At 46.8% G+C, this 20,973-nt stretch overlaps 1 protein-coding gene across 1 annotated transcript in view; it reads left to right on the forward strand.

The window, feature by feature from the left end:
- LOC306770685 (5'-AMP-activated protein kinase subunit gamma-2-like) overlaps positions 1-20,973 on the forward strand; it is a gene marked incomplete at both ends in the record, with an annotated part of 67,568 nt that overhangs the window by 11,339 nt on the left and 35,256 nt on the right. Inside the window, 3 exons of the mRNA XM_079259585.1 lie at positions 4,272-4,343; positions 6,592-6,767; positions 6,916-7,028. Of these exons, the coding sequence (XP_079115711.1) occupies positions 4,272-4,343; positions 6,592-6,767; positions 6,916-7,028 (361 nt within the window). The remainder of the gene's footprint in view (positions 1-4,271; positions 4,344-6,591; positions 6,768-6,915; positions 7,029-20,973) is intronic.

Consider the following 20,973-nt stretch of genomic DNA (forward strand, 5'->3'; position numbering starts at 1 on the left):
ACGAGAGAACTTGAGTTAACAAGTCAGAATGTCCTGATACAAAGTGGTCTTCAACACAGTCCTGATCTAGTCTTCATCTCTTCATGTCTGGCTTTGCTGTAAGTGGTTTTTACCTCCTGTTTCCGGGTTTCCCATCTTTCTTTTCCTGCCTTTTAGTCCAACTTACCTGACCATGACCAGAGGAACGCAGGTGTTTCAGTCTGAAGCTGCTTGACTCTGACTTATAAAGCATTCGACCAGAAAGACGCTCCGAACTCAAGGGATGAACCAGTCTGTGGGAGTCAACTCTGCAACAAGGAAAACTGATCCTGATGTTAAAGTTTGGTCTGGATGAGGCTGGAGCTGGTTTTAGAGGCTTGGACCGGGTAGCAGACTCGGACCAGGTAGAAGACTCAGACCAGGTAGCAGACTCAGACCAGGTAGCAGACTTGGACCAGGTAGCAGACTGGGATCAGGTAGTAGACCCAGACCAGGTAGAAGACTCAGACCAGGTAGAAGACTCAGACCAGGTAGAAGACTCAGACCAGGTAGCAGACTTGGACCAGGTAGCAGACTGGGATCAGGTAGTAGACCCGGACCAGGTAGAAGACTCAGACCAGGTAGAAGACTCAGACCAGGTAGCAGACTCGGACCAGGTAGAAGACTCGGACCAGGTAGAAGACTCAGACCAGGTAGCAGACTCGGACCAGGTAGCAGACTCGGACCAGGTAGAAGACTCAGACCAGGTAGAAGACTCAGACCAGGTAGCAGACTCAGACCAGGTAGCAGACTTGGACCAGGTAGAAGACTCAGACCAGGTAGCAGACTTGGACCAGGTAGAAGACTCAGACCAGGTAGCAGACTCGGACCAGGTAGCAGACTTGGACCAGGTAGCAGACTCGGACCAGGTAGAAGACTCAGACCAGGTAGAAGACTCAGACCAGGTAGCAGACTTGGACCAGGTAGCAGACTTGGACCAGGTAGCAGACTTGGACCAGGTAGAAGACTCAGACCAGGTAGCAGACTCAGACCAGGTAGCAGACTCGGACCAGGTAGAAGACTCGGACCAGGTAGAAGACTCAGACCAGGTAGCAGACTCGGACCAGGTAGCAGACTTGGACCAGGTAGAAGACTCGGACCAGGTAGAAGACTCAGACCAGGTAGAAGACTCAGACCAGGTAGCAGACTCGGACCAGGTAGCAGACTCAGACCAGGTAGCAGACTTGGACCAGGTAGAAGACTCAGACCAGGTAGCAGACTCGGACCAGGTAGAAGACTCAGACCAGGTAGAAGACTCGGACCAGGTAGAAGACTCGGACCAGGTAGCAGACTTGGACCAGGTAGCAGACTCGGACCAGGTAGAAGACTCAGACCAGGTAGAAGACTTGGACCAGGTAGCAGACTTGGACCAGGTAGAAGACTCAGACCAGGTAGCAGACTCGGACCATGTAGCAGACTTGGACCAGGTAGCAGACTGGGATCAGGTAGTAGACCCAGACCAGGTAGCAGACTTGGACCAGGTAGCAGACTTGGACCAGGTAGCAGACTCGGACCAGGTAGCAGACTTGGACCAGGTAGCAGACTGGGATCAGGTAGTAGACCCGGACCAGGTAGCAGACTTGGACCAGGTAGCAGACTTGGACCAGGTAGCAGACTTGGACCAGGTAGAAGACTCAGACCAGGTAGAAGACTTGGACCAGGTAGCAGACTCGGACCAGGTAGAAGACTCAGACCAGGTAGAAGACTCGGACCAGGTAGAAGACTCGGACCAGGTAGCAGACTTGGACCAGGTAGCAGACTCGGACCAGGTAGCAGACTTGGACCAGGTAGCAGACTGGGATCAGGTAGTAGACCCAGACCAGGTAGCAGACTTGGACCAGGTAGCAGACTTGGACCAGGTAGAAGACTCAGACCAGGTAGAAGACTTGGACCAGGTAGCAGACTTGGACCAGGTAGAAGACTCAGACCAGGTAGCAGACTCGGACCATGTAGCAGACTTGGACCAGGTAGCAGACTGGGATCAGGTAGTAGACCCAGACCAGGTAGCAGACTTGGACCAGGTAGCAGACTTGGACCAGGTAGCAGACTCGGACCAGGTAGCAGACTTGGACCAGGTAGCAGACTGGGATCAGGTAGTAGACCCGGACCAGGTAGCAGACTTGGACCAGGTAGCAGACTTGGACCAGGTAGCAGACTTGGACCAGGTAGAAGACTCAGACCAGGTAGAAGACTTGGACCAGGTAGCAGACTCGGACCAGGTAGAAGACTCAGACCAGGTAGAAGACTCAGACCAGGTAGAAGACTCGGACCAGGTAGCAGACTTGGACCAGGTAGCAGACTCGGACCAGGTAGCAGACTTGGACCAGGTAGCAGACTGGGATCAGGTAGCAGACCCAGACCAGGTAGCAGACTTGGACCAGGTAGCAGACTTGGACCAGGTAGCAGACTTGGACCAGGTAGAAGACTCAGACCAGGTAGAAGACTCAGACCAGGTAGCAGACTCGGACCAGGTAGAAGACTCGGACCAGGTAGAAGACTCAGACCAGGTAGCAGACTCGGACCAGGTAGCAGACTTGGACCAGGTAGAAGACTCGGACCAGGTAGAAGACTCAGACCAGGTAGCAGACTCGGACCAGGTAGAAGACTCAGACCAGGTAGCAGACTTGGACCAGGTAGAAGACTCAGACCAGGTAGCAGACTCGGACCAGGTAGAAGACTCAGACCAGGTAGAAGACTTGGACCAGGTAGAAGACTCGGACCAGGTAGCAGACTTGGACCAGGTAGCAGACTCGGACCAGGTAGAAGACTCAGACCAGGTAGAAGACTTGGACCAGGTAGCAGACTTGGACCAGGTAGCAGACTTGGACCAGGTAGCAGACTCGGACCATGTAGCAGACTTGGACCAGGTAGCAGACTGGGATCAGGTAGTAGACCCAGACCAGGTAGCAGACTTGGACCAGGTAGCAGACTTGGACCAGGTAGAAGACTCAGACCAGGTAGCAGACTCGGACCAGGTAGAAGACTCAGACCAGGTAGAAGACTTGGACCAGGTAGAAGACTCGGACCAGGTAGCAGACTTGGACCAGGTAGCAGACTCGGACCAGGTAGAAGACTCAGACCAGGTAGAAGACTTGGACCAGGTAGCAGACTTGGACCAGGTAGCAGACTTGGACCAGGTAGCAGACTCGGACCATGTAGCAGACTTGGACCAGGTAGCAGACTGGGATCAGGTAGTAGACCCAGACCAGGTAGCAGACTTGGACCAGGTAGCAGACTTGGACCAGGTAGCAGACTCGGACCAGGTAGCAGACTTGGACCAGGTAGCAGACTGGGATCAGGTAGTAGACCCGGACCAGGTAGCAGACTTGGACCAGGTAGCAGACTTGGACCAGGTAGCAGACTTGGACCAGGTAGAAGACTCAGACCAGGTAGAAGACTTGGACCAGGTAGCAGACTTAGACCAGGTAGAAGACTCGGACCAGGTAGAAGACTCAGACCAGGTAGAAGACTCGGACCAGGTAGAAGACTCGGACCAGGTAGCAGACTTGGACCAGGTAGCAGACTGGGATCAGGTAGTAGACCCGGACCAGGTAGCAGACTTGGACCAGGTAGCAGACTTGGACCAGGTAGAAGACTCGGACCAGGTAGAAGACTCAGACCAGGTAGCAGACTTGGACCAGGTAGCAGACTCAGACCAGGTAGCAGACTTGGACCAGGTAGCAGACTTGGACCAGGTAGAAGACTCAGACCAGGTAGCAGACTTGGACCAGGTAGCAGACTCAGACCAGGTAGCAGACTCGGACCAGGTAGCAGACTCGGACCAGGTAGCAGACTCGGACCAGGTAGAAGACTCAGACCAGGTAGCAGACTTGGACCAGGTAGAAGACTCGGACCAGGTAGCAGACTTGGACCAGGTAGCAGGCTCTGGAACAGCAGACGCTCTGCAGAGCTTCAGACCATCCGTAGAGATTTTACCGTGGATATGGTCTGAGTTAGGATCTGTTGGCAAACGGAGTCTGACGCAGGACTTTTTATCACCATGGAAAGAGGAGAACAGACCATCACAAACTGGTCTGAAGACTGAACTGGACTGGTCTGAAACTTATATGATGTGCTGATAAACCGAACAACTGTCAGAGGTTTAGTTTTAGAAAATATTCGTGAGTAAATCTCTTTAATGATCTGAGACTTGTTGCCTTGTTGAAACTCCTCAATGTTGTCATGGTTACTTCAGTGTTGGAATAAACTGTAATGTGGTCAGTAACATGATGACCGTCTGTCTGTCCCTGCAGGACCTGAGCGTCTTCACGATGCCCTTCCTGGACGGAGATGCAAGTGGAGCGGAGAGAGACGGAAGTAAGAAGGTAAAACCTGTCTTTGTTCTGAGTGTCGGATGTGACTCATTCAGTCAGCTTATGTCAGTTCTCATGCATTTATCACAAAACACATAAAACACAAAACCACATTTAAATGGATAGCACTTCCAAAACTATGTCATTTACATGTAATAAAACTCATTTTAAATTTATATTCTTTATTATTTATCCATCTACTTTTTAGTTCCTAATTATTGCTGAGGTTTTAGTCAATATAACTGCTAATTATTGCTAAATTATTATTGATTACGAGAAAAGCACTTGGAGATTGCAAACTTCCGCCAAGGGCCACAATTCTAAAAAACATTCTTGGATCCAAACTGATCCGAATCACCACCAAAATACAGTTCTTCCTTTTCACATTTCCAGCAACTCCTGAAAATTTCATGAAAATCCGTCCATGGGTTTGAAGGCTGCTGGGATAGGCTCCAGCTTCCCCGCAACCCTTGATCGGACTAAGTGGTTAGGATGATGAATGAAAAAATATTTTCGTATGTCGCCATATTTTCAGTGATACAATAATATAAATTAAGTGCTGATTATTATATTTCCATTGATGCTATTATTATTTTCAATATTTCATTCATTCATTCTTATACTGCAAAGTCCAAGCTGGAGGTATCCCAGCAATCATCGGGCGAGCAGTGATGTCATGATGTTTGTGTTGTCTCTTTAGTTCCAGTTTCCTGTTTTATTTTGTAGTTTAGTTCATTGTTGCCCATTTTGCTTCCTGCTCATTAGCTCACCTGTTATGATTTACCGATTCATTTCACCTGTTCCTCGTTGTTTTCCCTGTATTTATACCCCTTGCTGTCTGTTCTCACCTGCTGGTTCGTTGTGTACTGCTAGTCTGTAGTCTCTTACCATTTCTCAGTCTGTCTTCAGTCCAGTTAAATTTTTGGATTGAATTGTGTTCCTGCAAATTGTTTGTTTCCTGCCTCTCTGTCCTGCAGTTGGGTCCTCACACTTCCACGAATCCTTGACAGCGGGGCACACCTTGGACAGGTTGCCAGTCTGTCACAGATTAATAATAATAATAATAATAATAATACACTGCTCAAAATAAATTAAGGGAACACCAAAACAACACAATGTAACTCTAGGTCAACCAGACTTCTGTGAAATGGAACTGTCCACTTAGGAAGCAACACTGATTGACAATCAGTTCCACATGCTGTTGTGCAAATGGAATAGACAACAGGTGGAAATTATAGGCAATTGGTAAGACACACCCAATAAAGGAGTGGTTCTGCAGGTGGTGACCACAGACCACTTCTCAGTTCCGATGCTTTCTGGCTGATGTTTTGGCCACTTTTGAATGCTGGCGGGGCTTTCAGTCTAGTGGCAGCATGAGACGGAGTCTACGACCCACACAAGTGGCTCAGGTAGTGCAGCTCATCCAGGATGGCACATCAATGCCAGCTGTGGGAAGAAGGTTTGCTGTGTCTGTCAGCGTGGTGTCCAGAGCATGGAGGCACTACCAGGAGACATGCCAGTACATCAGGAGACGTGGAGGAGGCCGTGGGAGGGCAACAACCCAGCAGCAGGACCGCTACCTCCTTCTTGGTGCAAGGAGGAACAGGAGGAGCGCTGCCAGAGCCCTGCAGAATGAGCTCCAGCAGGCCACAAATGTCCATGTGTCTGCTCCAACAGTCAGAAACAGACTCCATGAGGATGGTATGAGGGCCCGACGTCGACAGGTGGGGGTTGTTCTTACCGCCCAACACCGTGCAGGACGTTTGGCAGAGAACACCAAGATTGTTGTAGCAAGGGTCACACAGGCACGTGGAGGCCACACACACTACTGAGCCTCATTTTGACTTGTTTAAAGGACATTACATCAAAGTTGGATCAGCCTGTAGTGTGTTTTTCCACTTTCATTTAGAGTATAACTCCAAATCCAGACCTCCATGGGTTGATACATCTGATTTTCGTTGATAATTTTTGAGTGAATTTGTTGTCAGCACATTCAACTATGGAAAGAACAAAGTATTTAATCAAAATATTTCATTCATTCAGATCTACAACGTGTTACTTTATTGTTACTTTTATGTTTTTTTGAGCAGTGTATATTGGTAGCTGTGGTAGTGATAGTAGTGTAATCTTGATCCAGATGATCCTTTCCTCAGATATCTACTTGTGCTGCAAATCCTCAAACACCATGTGCTTTCTGATTGTTCTCAGAATGGTTTGCTTCCACCCTCTGCAGGAGTTAAAGTGTTCTCCTGTCTTGCAGGGAGAGTCTGTGTGTCGCTCTGCCAGTCCCACCAGGAGCTTCTTCCATCGGACTCCGTTTAACCGGCCTTCCACACCACGATCTGCCCCTGCCAGGACCTCCAGCTCCAAGAGCCCCATTTCCCCCAAAACTTTCCCCTACCAGGGTGGAGACCCTTCACCCAAGTCTCCACGCAGGTACACACTCCTGAGTGACAGCAGACACACTGCTCGGACCTCGTTTGTTCATGCTTTCAGTTTTTGGTTGTTTCAGTGTGTAAGTATACAAAGATGGGACTGTGTGTGTGTGTGTGTGTGTGTGTGTGTGTGTGTGTGTGTGTGTCAGGCTCAGTTTCAGTGGGATCTTCAGGTCAGCCTCCAGAGATCTGAACCAGCAGCCTTCATCATCTCCCATCAGCATCAAACTGTTCAACCGCAACAGGAGGGACAAGGCCAGAGGTACAGAGAAACTCTGCTGCCCCCTGCTGTTCAGGCTGCAGTAACACAGCCATTATCAGACTTAGTGAAGTTAGTTAGTGTGGTTTCTTTATTTATTTACACACACCACACAACACAGCCATCGCAGGACACTTTTACACACACAGTCTAATCCCATCCAATTAAAATAAATCCATTATCTGATCCTCATTAGAGCAATTCATCATAACTGTGTTCATATAAACCAACTTGTTAAAATAATTGCATAGTTAAGGAAACCAACAGGTTGCATCACATCTTTTCTTTTTTTATTCAATCCTCTTTTCTGAGCTGCATGAATTAAACGTCTGCATGAACGTCGGTCATTCAGTACACTGACTTTATCTGAACCCAGTATGAAACCAGATAAGAGCTCTGTGTCTGGTCCTGGTGGACAAACTGGTGGCAGCCTTCTGGTCTCCACCAGATGTTTGTGTGTGTGTGTGTGTGTGTGACTGTGTGTGATGGTAGTGATCTGTGGTTACTGGGCAGACTGGTGCTGTTTTGTATCGACAACTCTTCAATGACGAAGGAAAGATAACCAGGTAACCATGGTGATGTGCAGTTTCTGCAGCGGTTGGCTCGGATCAGGTTTTCATTGTTGATGAACATCAGGACTGAATCGGTGTGAAACAATCGGTCTGGTCTTTTTTCATGTCATAGTTCAGGGCTCTGAGGGATGGAAGAATGTCTGCAAACTCGGAATTTGTGGTGCATTTGCAGCTCTAGTTTAAAACCATTTTTCAGCATGAGTTTAAACTCAGATTAACACCAGTTGAGTCTTGTAGTCTGGACTTGATGCTTTAACAGGATGAAGTTTGGAACATTTGGGTCAAAACACAACGGCTACATGATGGATGGATACTGATTAGTTTTATCGCCACATCAGATAAAGCTGATCTAATTACCCTGTTTAGTGGTTGTGGTTTAGTTTCCAGCATGGTTCAGTTCAGTGGTTCCCAGCCAAAGGAGACCCCCCAAAGAGCACAAAGAGGTCCCCCTTGACCATTCAGAGCCATCATGTTCATAAAGAGATGAGTTGAAGTCGGCTGCTTAATGCTTGTTTCATTATCTGGACGTTTGGTTCACAGGGGATTGGTGTTTTCGGAACCTGAAAATATTAACTTTGTAATCCAGATCCCAAAGTGAATAAATTGGGGTCATCAAAATCTTTAAGTCAAGATATGAACACATGAAACCTAAAGATTTTTAGCATTTGCTTGAAGTTGGTCCTCGAGGAAAATGGGAACCACAGTTCATTTGTAGCCCGTGTTATGAGGCTGTGTGTAGCTTATGGACCATCCTGGCAGCATGGAGAGTCTCTAAGTGCTTCCAGCTTCATCCAAACAGCAAAGCAACTCAGTTTACTCGTGTCGTACTTTTCTGTGACCGCTCAAAGCACTTCTCCAAAAGCAGCCACATTCACACACTGCTGCACAAACTCACACAGCAGAGTACATGTCACACACAGATACGCACATCTGAGGCAACATGGGGTCCAGTTTGTCCAGAACTTAGATCAACTAAAGCAAACCTGGTTCTGGACCTGAGCCGTGCACATCCCGACGTTTGGAGTTTTAGAGGATTAAAAGCCTTTCAGACACAACTGGGGACTGTAAAACCCAAACTCCCCCTGACAGCTGTGTATTTACACACTCAGGCACACACACACACACACACACACACACTTTCTTTACCAACATAATGGCTTTTTTGTGTCAGACATGAATCAGACAAATTACAGCCTTCACCGTACAAGGTCTCTGCATGTCCTTGTGCATTCTCACACACACACACACACACACACAAACACTCAATGTGTCTGGGCAGATCAGATAAAAGCTTCACTTTATCCTCAGTTGTTTCATTTTTCTCGTGATAACATGACTGGGAGGAGAAAATGTTACCGTCTCCCTTCACAGTATTAAAGTCATGGTTTCACAACAATGTGTTAGAAACACGGAAACATCACTGCTGTTGTGACTTACAAGCCGCCTCTGTGGCGCCAACTGGAGGATGAATATGAGTCCTACAGAAAAAATCATCACAACCTGACTTTCTATCATAACACTATGTAGAAACATCTAGTCAGTAAAAACTCTGGTTTTAGATGCAAACTGCTCAATGTCAAGTTTGAAAATCTTAGTAGTTCAAGGTTATTTATGGAGCACATTTCCACAGCAGCAGCTGCCCAACATGCTGAACAATAAAACAATAAATAAATAAATAAATAAAATCTGGACACAAAACAAAAATCTGAAATAAAAGTAAAAAATGAAATACACAAAGAAAAAGCTCAGGTATGACCAAATGCCAGCGCAAAGAAGTGGCTTGTAAGGACACTTAAAATCAGAGACAGATTGAGCAGCTCTGATGTGAAGGGGAAGACTGTTCCATATCTTAGGAGCAGCAACAGAAAAGGCTCCATCACCCCTGGATTTTAATCTTGCCAATGGGACCTTAAGTAAGAGTTGAGAAGAGGATCTAAGAGTCCTGGCTGGAGTAGCTCTTTTCAAGTTACCCAACGCACTTCACTGTGAATCCATAATTCGTTCATACATGCTGATGGTGTGCTGCTGGAAACATGGCAGCTAGTCTGCACCAACAGCCTCTCCTACCACCACACAACATATGTCCACCAGTGATGCTAAAACAGAGGCAAGGTTGGTTAAGAGTCTCGTCAAAGATGTGGTGACAGACTCCAAGATGAAGAGTTCGTGACCGACTGAGAAGGATCAGCCGTGATGTTTCCTACCTGCCTCAGAGTCCTGGAGGAGTTCAGGTCCGAGACAGAGAGCAGATTGCAGCCGATCACTCTGTCAGCTGGCTGGATGATGTGCTGCAGACTGCCTTTGTCTTTGACGGTGGCAGCTGGGTACCAGATGGAGGTGGTGAAGATGGAATCAGCGATGGAGGTGTAGTTCAGGAAGAACATCCACTGCTGAGCTGGAGTCGATGTTCTCCACTGGGAGATGATGGTTCCCAGGAATCAACATGACAAGTGTGACTGGAAAGTGATGTCAGGTGATGTGGGAAGGAGGGGCTGTGTTCTTCCTGGAGTCCACAACCATCTCCTTTGCAGCGCAACACTGCAGGACAAACTTTCTGAAAGTTTGTCGTACAAAGATGAACGGACAGTTTTGTCCATCTCCTGCGTTGGTTTCCTGCATAAACGGTCTGTTTTTAAGAAGCTTTGCTGTCTGTAACTTGAAACTATGAGGGCAGTATTGAGTTGCAGCACCAGTAGATGAACTGACTTAACAACTATGGCAACATAAAAGGAAGTATGAGCGGCGTTGTATGACAAAGTTTGAAATGAACATCTCCATTTTGCCTGGGGGAGCATAAAAGGGCCTTAAGGGTCATCAAACCAACTGTTACCATAAGATTTATCAAAAGTCCATTTTGGAGACTGATTTTAAAGTTGGGGAGGATGTCTGCTTCCTGAAGTCCAACTGAGAGCTGGTTCCCCAGAGAGGGATCTGATAACTGAAGGTTCTGCCTCTGGGAACCAGCAGTAAACTTGTTGAGAGAGAAGTGGTCTGTTAGGAAAACCTGGAGCTCTGAGATCTCTAAGATCTGATGGAACTGGATAACTAAGAGCTTAATAAGTGAAGTAAAAATGTAAATCTATTCAGGATTTAACAGGGAGCCAACAAAGAGGAGCTGAAATGGGAGAACTGGATCTCCGTTTAAAGCTCATCATAACCCTCTCCTCAATGTTTTGGCTCAGCTGCAGGATTTTTTGAGCATTTACTTGTTATTAAATTAAAACTCAAGTCAGACTTCGTTATAGTGAATAAATCGGCTTAGCCGCTGCTTTTATCTCCGACACACACGCAGCAGTTGTCATGCTTTGTGAGGACATTACTCTGACTTCCTGTCATCTCCATGGAGACACGCTGTCACATGCAGTAGTTTACTTACATGGTCATATTCTGGGAAATGTTTTTTTCTGGAAGAGTTGCATTTCCATTGCAAAACCAAAAGTGGGAACAACGTTTTTCTAGTGGGTTGGATTGTTCAACAACAAAAATGGTATTATTTGTACGTAAGTGATCATAAATGGGATAAACGTTTCTATGCACAAAGTTTATTCATGGTTAAAAGTTGAAGATAGACTGTCAATATCTCAGTCTTTTTCTATAATCTACATACCAGGACTCAGCCTCCAAGTTTATACTTAAACTTCTGGGGGTTATTAATAATAATAATAATAATAATAATAATAATAATAATAATATCATCATCACATCACTAAACAGGCCATGCTTGGTCATGTAGTCCAGGGATCTCGAGGGCCGGTGTCCTGCAGGCTTTGCAAGTGTTCCTGCTGCAACACACCTGATTTAAATCAATCTGTATTTAGCAGACATGTGCAGCGCTTGTCTCAGTCTGAGTCAGGTGTGTTGCAGCAGGGACACTTAGAAAACCAGCAGGATACTGGTCCTCCAGGATCAGGATGCGCAGTACAAACAGCTGCACAGGACTGACTGTTTATGTCACGCACTCCCTCTTCTTCCTCAACACAACCTCAGCCAGTAAATGGCTCCATTCTGCTCACTAGCCCCCCTTCAGGCCGCTTCCATTCGCCGCATAATCAGCCTTCATCATCCACTCGTAAGAACAAAATGCTGAGTAAATGTATGAACCACTAAGGGGCTCTCGTGTCGTCGGGGTCTGGTCCTTTAGTTATCCCTGGAGTAAGGGCAGGAACATACGGAGAGACATCTTTTAGCCTTTATGGTCGTCGCCTGTGGAAACACCTGCTGGACGACCTGAGGGCTGCTGGGAGTGCTGATATTTTTAAGACAAAACTTAAGACTTATCTTTTTAGGAAAGCTTTTTATTGATTATTTTATACTATAACTGGTATTTTATAGTCTTATTCTGTACCTTATTTTACTGTATTTTACACATTTCAGGGTATGTTGTTATATTTTATTTTTCTGTTATTTCAGATTTTATATAAATTTTCTAGTTTATTAGTTTTCCTGATGTAAACGGTGGAGTTAGGACAACACTCTGAGACATCGTCTTATGTACACAGGTGTCTGTGTGTGTGTGTGTGGGAGGGTGCTTATGTTTATGTGTCTATATAAATATATTTATGTACACCTCCAGTCAAAAGTTTGGACGCGCTTTCCCAATAAATCCAGAGGAAAAGTGTGTCCAAAGTTTTGAATGCTGGTGTACATGTGACAATGGTAAATTTATGCACATGTAGATTGGATAGGAAAGGGTGGAAAAAGAAGGGGAGTGGTGGCGTGTTCATCACGTTTTTAATTTAAAGCACTTTGAATTGCAATTTATATAATAAAGTGCTCTATAAATAAAGTTTGCTTGATTTGCAGAAAACAGTTTTATACTGGGATTAAGATTTCATATTACTGGAAACAATGTACCAGTAAAATTAGTTTTAACAATAAACTTTCAAAGTACCTAAACAGTTTTAGCTCATTTTTTTATTAGAGATGAAAATATTTTTATTGTTATTGATGTAAATCACGCTGGCAGTAGCGTCATTTTGAGTAATTTGAGACCAGTTCAGGGGAGGCTGTACATTAAAAGGAAACAGTACATTAAAACTAGCACGAATGACACTGAATGTTGCTAAAATAAAATATAATGGATGATAAATGGGTGAGCTGGGGTATTGTGTGGTGGGAAATAAATTGTATTCCAGAGTGGCTGCTGCCTTGGCAGCATCTCATGGTAATACTGGTTTACCTCTGTTGCCAAACAGGGTCTTCCAGAACCCAAGTCCTCCAGACCAAAGTTCACCTCTGAAACCACTTTCTGATAGAAGAAAGTGGAGGCATCAACCGTTCTGGATGCTGTTTTGTGAGAAGTTTAAGGAACCATGTTTGTCGAACGGCGATGCCCAAGTCCAGTCCTTCAGGGACTTACTGTCAGAGTGAGCGGACACAAACACAGGAACAAGCTCAACACCTTGGCACACATACAGAGAGAAATCCTGGTAAGGAAACTACAAACTACACTGGAAAACTGATAAAACACAGGTGCAACATATGAGGATAACAAGGGGAAAACAGGTGATCTTTACACCTGGCAAGAGAATCCTGGGAGCCGGTGAGGCTGAGCGAACCAGAGGAGGAGGAGCTGCAACTTGGAGATGAATCCCTTTTCTAACACTCCTGAATGTAAGGGATGAATCTCTCGTGTTTGTCCATTCGCTCTGAGGCCTGGAAACGAGATGTTCATGTCTTTTATGTCTGTTGGAGAAGAGATGCAGGATTGTGGCTCATAAGAACTGAACATAAGAAAGAAAGTGTGATTTTGTCAGACTGAAGAACAAAAGTTGACCAGTAGGTAGACGTGATCAGTGGGTGGTGAACTCGTTCCGGTCTGGTGAAACTGCTGCCTGACAAGACCGGCTTGGCTCAGTGCCGTGGTGGAGCTGCGGGTCAGAAACAGCTGATCTGTGTTTTTGGCGGCCTCCCGCTGCTGTGTAAGTAAACAGTGACCTGATATCAGAAAGCTGCTGCTTCATTATCTGCTCATAATCCCTGTAACTGTGATCCTTTAATAAACGGAGCATATCAAGCCCAGATGGGGCAGAAAGAGCTTTTGTTTCTGTCATCCTCAGACACACAGAGCTACACTGTAAAAATCAGACGCTGGATTGATGTTTTTAGGTTCTTTAGCTCCATAAACACTGATGCTGGTTCCTCTTAAGTTAGTGAGAAACTACCTAAACCAGCATCAAGCTGAACAAATGAGCTGCGACATTTTATCTGAAAGAAGAACCAAGTCTGAGCAGAATGCAGCTGATTCCGGTTCACCTTCAGATCCTGTTTATTCCAGATCTCTGCTGCTGTGTGTGAGTTTGAGCTGATTCACTGTAAAATAACCTCATTGTCCCAGTATGTAAACCAGAATGGTGCTTCAGACCATAGACTGTATATAAAAGATGGGCAGAGCCTCCGTGACGTCACCCATAGGTTTCTGAAGAGCTGAATTGAAGCTTGGTGGGCGGTTCCTACCATCACCATCTTGGCAGCGTCATGCGCATCGTCTCGCCCGGAAAATACAAATATGGGCAAAGGGGTGGAGCTGAGAGTGGGGTTGTGAGCATCATGGTGGATGATTGACATCGAGCAAACGCCGAGCTTTCTGTAGCTAAGAGCTAACCAAGCTCACCTGGAGATAACAGGAGCTAACCAGCTAACAGAGGTAAGCGGGCTGAAGCTAAGTCACGTTGTTAACCGGCTAAAAACCGCGGTTTGTTGTACGTTCTTCTGACTTGAAGCGGGAGATTGGGTACCTGTCAATCAAAAGGACACGCCCCTAAATATGCCAAACTTCGAGATTAAATTACTTTTAAACGGGTGAGTTAGAAAAAAAATTCACTCCCCCCACAGTTGTCATGAAGGTAAACCTGACCTATTTAACCTAAAATGGATTTTTTAACCAGGCTGTAAACATGTTTATTTCTGTTGTAAACATGTTTATTTCTGCTGTAAACATGTTTGTTTCTGCTGTAAACATGTTTATTTCTGCTGTGAAGTTGATCTTTTTAACATGGGAGTCTTTGGGGATTCGCTCTGTTTTGCAGCCCCTAGTGGATGAAGGGGGAACTGCAGTTTAATGCACTTCTGCATAGGCTTCACTCTTAACCGCCGGAGGTTGCCGCTTGTTTCAGATTAACTCTGCAGAAGCTGACAAATAATATTCTCATTAAAACTCACAGGGAGGCAGAAGTTTTTTGCGTTTTGTGGGCTGGTGGAATGCAAGGTTCCACATGAGGAGAAAGTGTGGTTCATACAGTATGCCTGAGTTGTTTCAGATGTGTGTTCTTGATTTCGTTGAGGAAAAAAACAACACAACAGCCAGATCATCATTCTGATGCTAACATGCCCAACAAGACAAGTAAAAAGATCAATAAAAACAATAAGAATTACAAATTATTTTTATTTGAAAGAAAAAAACTGTTTTTTAAACAAAAATGTGATTTTATAACTGTGTAGCAAAAAAAATCCAGATTTTTGATTTTCCGATTTGATTTTCCCACCCCTATAGTAAACGCTGTCCTTAACGCTCATTGACAACAATTCCTCCTCAACAGAAGTTTTCCTGTATTCCACTTCTGTGAAGTTCATACTAAGAAAACAAACCAAAAGGAAAAAACAAAAAATACATGAGAGTATTTACTAATTTTCATTCATCCATTTTCTGCAGCCTATCCGGGTTCGGGTCGCGGGGGCAGCAGCCTAAGCAGGGAAGCCCAGACTTCCCTCTCCCCAGCCACATTTGCCAACTCTGCGGGGGGGATCCCGAGGCGTTCCCAGGCCAGCCGAGAGATATAATCCCTCCAGCGTGTCCTGGGTCTTCCCCGGGGTCTCCTCCCAGAGGGACGTGCCTGGAACACCTCACCAGGGAGGTCCAGGAGGCATCCTGACCAGATGCCCGAGCCACCTCAACTGGTTCCTCTCGATGTGGAGGAGCAGCGGCTCTACTCTGATCTCCTCCTGGATGACCGAGCTCGTCACCCTATCTCTAAGGGAGAGCCCGGCCACCTTGCAGAGGAAACTCATTTCAGCCGCCTGTATACGAGATCTCGTTCTTTCGGTCACGACCCACAGTTCATGACCATAGGTGAGGGTAGGAACGTAGATCGACTGGTAAATCGAGAGCTTCGCCTTCTGGCTCAGCTCCTTCTTCACCACGACAGACCGGCGCAGAGTCCGCATTACTGCAGACGCTGTACCGATCCGTCTGTTGATCTCGCGCTCCATCCTTCCCTCACTCGTGAACAAGACCCCGAGATATTTAAACTCCTCCACTTGAGGCAGGACCTCACTCCCGACCCGGAGAGGGCAATCCACCCTATTCCGGCTGAGGACCATGGTCTCAGATTTGGAAGTGCTGATTCTCATCCCAGCCGCTTCACACTTGGCCGCGAATCGCTCAAGCGAGAGCTGGAGATCACGACCAGATGAAGCCAACAGGACCACATCATCCGCAAAAAGCAGGGACCCAATCCTGAGGCCACCAAGTCGGATCCCCTCAACACCTCGGCTGCGCCTAGAAATTCTGTCCATATAAGTTATGAACAGAATCGGTGATAAAGGCCAGCCTTGGCGGAGTCCAACCCTCACCGGAAACGAATCCAACTTACTACCGGCAATGCGGACCAAGCCCTGACACCTGTCAAGGGGGTCCAGTACCCCATACTCCCGGAGTACCCCCCACAGGAGCCCCCGGGGGACACGGTCGAATGCCTTCTCCAGGTCCACAAAACACATGTAGACTGGTTGGGCAAACTCCCATGCCCCCTCCAGGACCCCAGCGAGGGTATAGAGCTGGTCCACTGTTCCGTGACCAGGACGAAAACCACACTGCTCCTCCTCAATCCGGGATTCGACTATCCGGCGGACCCTCCTCTCCGGGACCCCTGAATAGACCTTCCCAGGGAGGCTGAGGAGTGTGATTCCCCTGTAATTGGAACACACCCTCCGGTCCCCCTTCTTAAAAAGGGGGGACCACCACCCCAGTCTGCCAATCCAGCGGTACTACCCCCGATGTCCACGCAATGCTGCAGAGGCGTGTTAGCCAGGACAGACCCACAGCATCCAGAGCCTTAAGGAACTCCGGGCGGATCTCATCCACCCCCGGGGCCTTGCCGCCAAGGAGCTTTTTGACCACCTCAGCGACTTAAGCCCCAGAGATAGGAGAGTCCAGCCCTGAGTCCACCAGCTCTGCTTCCTCATCGGAAGACGTGTTGGTAGGATTGAGGAGGTCTTCTAAGTCTTCCTTCCACCGACCCACTACGTCCCGAGTTGAGGTCAGCGGCTCCCCACCTCCATTGTACACAGCATTGATGGAGCACTGCTTCCCCCCCCTGAGCCGCCGGTTGGTGGACCAGAATCTCCTCGAAGCCGTCCGGAAGTCTTTCTCCATGGCCTTGCCGAACTCCTCCCATGCCAGAGTTTTTCCCTCGGCAACAGCCAAAGCCGCACGCCGCTTAGCCCGCCGGTACCCATCAGCTGCCTCCAGAGTTCCACAGGCCAAGAAGGCCCGATAGGACTCCTTCTTCAGCTTGACGGCATCCCTCACTGCTGGTGTCCACCAACGAGTCCTGGGATTACCGCCACGACAGGCACCAACGACCTTACGGCCACAGCTCCGCCCGGCCGCCTCAGCAATAGAGGCACGGAACACAGCCCATTCGGACTCAATGTCCCCCGCCTCACTCGGGAAATGTTCAAAGCTCTGCTAAAGGTGGGAGTTGAAGCTCGCTCTGACAGGGGACTCAGCCAGACGTTCCCAGCAGACCCTCACAACATGTTTGGGCCTGCCAGATCTGACCGGCTTCCTCCCCCACCATCTGAGCCAACTCACCACCAGGTGGTGGTCAGTTGACAGCTCCGCCCCCCTCTTCACCCGAGTGTCCAAGGCATGTGGCCGCAGGTCCGACGATACGACTACAAAATCGATCATCGAACTGCGGCCCAGGTAATCCTGATGCCAGTGTGTACATATGGACACTCTTATGTTGGAACATGGTGTTCGTTATGGACAATCCATGACGAGCACAGAAGTCCAATAACAAAACACCATTTGGGTTCAGAGGGGGGGGACCATGCCTCCCAATCACTCCCCTCCAGGTCTCACTGTCATTGCCCACGTGAGCATTGAAGTCCCCCAGCAGAACAATGGAGTCCCCAGAAGGAGCAGCCTCCAGCACTCCCTCCAAGGACTCCAGAAAGGGTGGGTACTCTGAACTGCTGTTCAGCGCATAAGCACAGACAACAGTCAGGACCCGTCCCCCCACCCGGAGGCGGAGGGAAACTACCCTTTCATCCACCGGGGTAAACCCCAACGTGCAGGCACCAAGCTGGGGGCTGATGAGAATGCCCACACCTGCTCGGCGCCTCCCACCATGAGCAACTCCAGAGTGGAAGAAAGTCCAGCCTCTTCCGAGGGTACTGGTTCCAGAGCCCAAGCCATGCGTCGAGGTGAGTCCAACTATATCTAGCCGGAACCGCTCAACCTCGCGCACAAGCTCAGGCTCCTTCCCCACCAGAGAGGTGACGTTCCACGTCCCTAGAGCCAGCTTCTGCAGCCGGGGATCGGACCGCCAGGGTCCCCGCCCCTTGCTGCCGCCCAGCTCACATTGCACCCGACTCCTACGGCTCCTCCCGCAGATGGTGAGCCCACGGGAGGTGGGGCCCATGTAACCCTTTCGGGCTGAGCCCGACCGGGCCCTATGGGCGAAGGCCTGGCCACCAGACGCTCGCTCTCGTACCCCACCTCCAGGCCTGGCTCCAGAGGGGGGTCCCGGTAACCCGCATCCGGGCAAGGGAACATTCATGCCCAGGTTGGTCATCATCATAGAGGTCGATGAGCCGTGTTTGGTCTGGTCCCTCCCCTAGACACCTGTTTGCCATGGGTGACCCTATCAGGGGCATAAAGCCCCCGACAACATAGCTGCTAGGATCTTCGGGACGCACAAACCCCTCCACCATGATAAGGTGACGGCTCAGGGAGGGGTGACTTGTAAAATAAGAGCAAAGATACAAAAAATGAAAACTCCTGATGTTTCTTTGTTTTACTGCAAATAAGTACATTATGAAAATGTAACATTTAGTAAACTTTCCTTTTAGAAAACCATTTAAGCTTCTTCAAATTTCTTGAGGAAAAATTAATTCAGTTTAAACAATTCATCATTTATTTTATTTGATGTTTTACTTGAGTCAGTATTTTTATTATATATTAAAGTAAATGTATGTTAATTTTATTATACATATAAATCATTATTATTGTATCATTTTAAAAACAAGTTTTATTTTAACATTATGTTACATTTTTAAATTATATTCATGTATGACCCATTTACATTTATTCTCACAGATCACAATAGAGCTATAGTTTATTCGGGTGGCAGTTGCTCGGGAGGTAGAGCAGGTTGTCCAGTGACCTGTAGGTTCCTGCTCCCTCATTCAGTCCATTATGTTCTTTCTCCCTCCTCGTCTACACTGTTGCCATTACTGGCGTATAAATGCGAATGAATGTTTGGCTGCTGGTGTACATCCGCTCCATGTTTACGTCACTCTGCCTCAGGACAGCTGTAGCTACGCATGTAGGTTATCATCACCGAGCATGAATGAGGAGTGAATGAATAATGGAGTCCATGTAAAGGACTTTTGGTGCCTTGCAAAAACCCTACAAACCATTCAAATAAAAAAATAAATCACAACAATCTGAAATAAAAAAAAAGTCATCATTATTATAGTAACTAGTCAGGATCAAGAACTAATCTAAAATATATGTACATTTCCACATCTGCGTAGTAATCTGCCTGTAGGGACTACAGATGGAAATTATTCATTGGCTAAAATTGAATGTGCATGATGAATATAATCTACATGAATATGACTAGTTCCTATTCTTGCATGAATAAACTGAAAATGAAAAGTAATCATGACCACCTGAACTGATTCACCTCATAATACACACTGAAGTCATGATCATGTAAAAGATAAAACATAATTTAGTCATTTAAAAAATCCAACCTCAGATGGAAAAACAAGAAATTAGTTTTATATATATTTATAAAAAATCACAAGTATGTCTTCATTATCATTTATACATTTACCAAATTATCTCACAGGTCCTCTTGGACTCTCATGCAGGTCAGTTTTGGCCCCCAGGCCTTATGTTTGACACCTTTTGTAGCAGTAGGAATGTGTAGTTGGAGTATGGGCATGCAGTACCATGTATGACCACTAGGTGCTCGCCTCAGATCTGCCAGCTTGTGCGTCGTTACCTCTGGTTGCCATGACAACAGGGTTTACAGCGAACACGGCGGTAGCAACATTCTTCCAGTCTCAGTTTGCTTTCACACTGCACTTAGCCAAACCAAACTTTTTAAAGGACGTATTCCCAGCTTGGCATCAGGAACGAAGCTTGTTGCACACTCCGTTAGATGTGAGAGATTTGTTCTTGTTCTCAAGGTCTGGTTCACGACAAGGCATGTATTACTGCCAGGGGAATTTAATTTGGTTTATTTGGCATCCATATTGCATTCCACCTGTACTCTGAGCTCTCTTCGGTTAGTAAAAGTCAGTCAGATGACGACTCATCTCTTGCTTTGTCCCTTACATTCTTTCTTTTCCTCTCTTCCTCCAGTAATGTTGGTTTGCTTTCCTTTGAATCAGTCGTGGCCCGCCTTCATGAGACTTCTTGAAGCTGTAAGGTCTCATAGTGTCCAGAAAGTCCGGTTTATAAGCCTTGGGATGCGGCACGGTTGTTACTACTTTCACAAAATGTTGCATTTTCTATACATTACCGTGTGATTACTGTAGTGCAAAAGGTCACCACCAGGGGTCAGAAGAAGCGTATTGGGTTGTATATAACAGGGTTTTGATCAAAGTTTTTGCCATGAAGTGATGTAATAGGCCCCCCAAACTGTACCAAATATATGATAGGTGTTAAAGGGTTAAAAGTTCCTTCTCAGATGAACTGGACTTTCAAACAAACAAGCTAAGATTTAAGAAGGTCTTAATGTAAATGCACTCTAAAAAAATAAACATTTCAAGTTGTAGTCTATATGTTTAATGCTGACCCCAAGTGGCAGCAGGAAGCTTCAACATCCAGATTTGTGTATGTCAGGATTGTGTTTTCTCTGCAGCTGATTTATTCTTACTTTAAACAGAATTTACCTGCTCAGTGTTTTGCAGTGCATTCGGCAGAAGGAGGCGTGGCTAATGTGGGCAGGAGGCCAAACACACACATAAAAACACACACACACACACAGAGTGAGGTCCATTAACACTCAGAGTGAACACTGATACTCTGCAGGGTTGAAACACTCAGCTGCTGGACAACTCGTTCGTTCTGAACGTTTCCCACTTCAGCCTGTTTGTTCTGAGTCTGAGCTGAGGAGGAGACGTTTCGGCTC

Source organism: Telmatherina bonti, assembly GCF_933228915.1.
Source record: "Telmatherina bonti genome assembly, chromosome: 20".
NCBI classification, from domain to species: Eukaryota; Metazoa; Chordata; class Actinopteri; order Atheriniformes; family Telmatherinidae; genus Telmatherina; species Telmatherina bonti.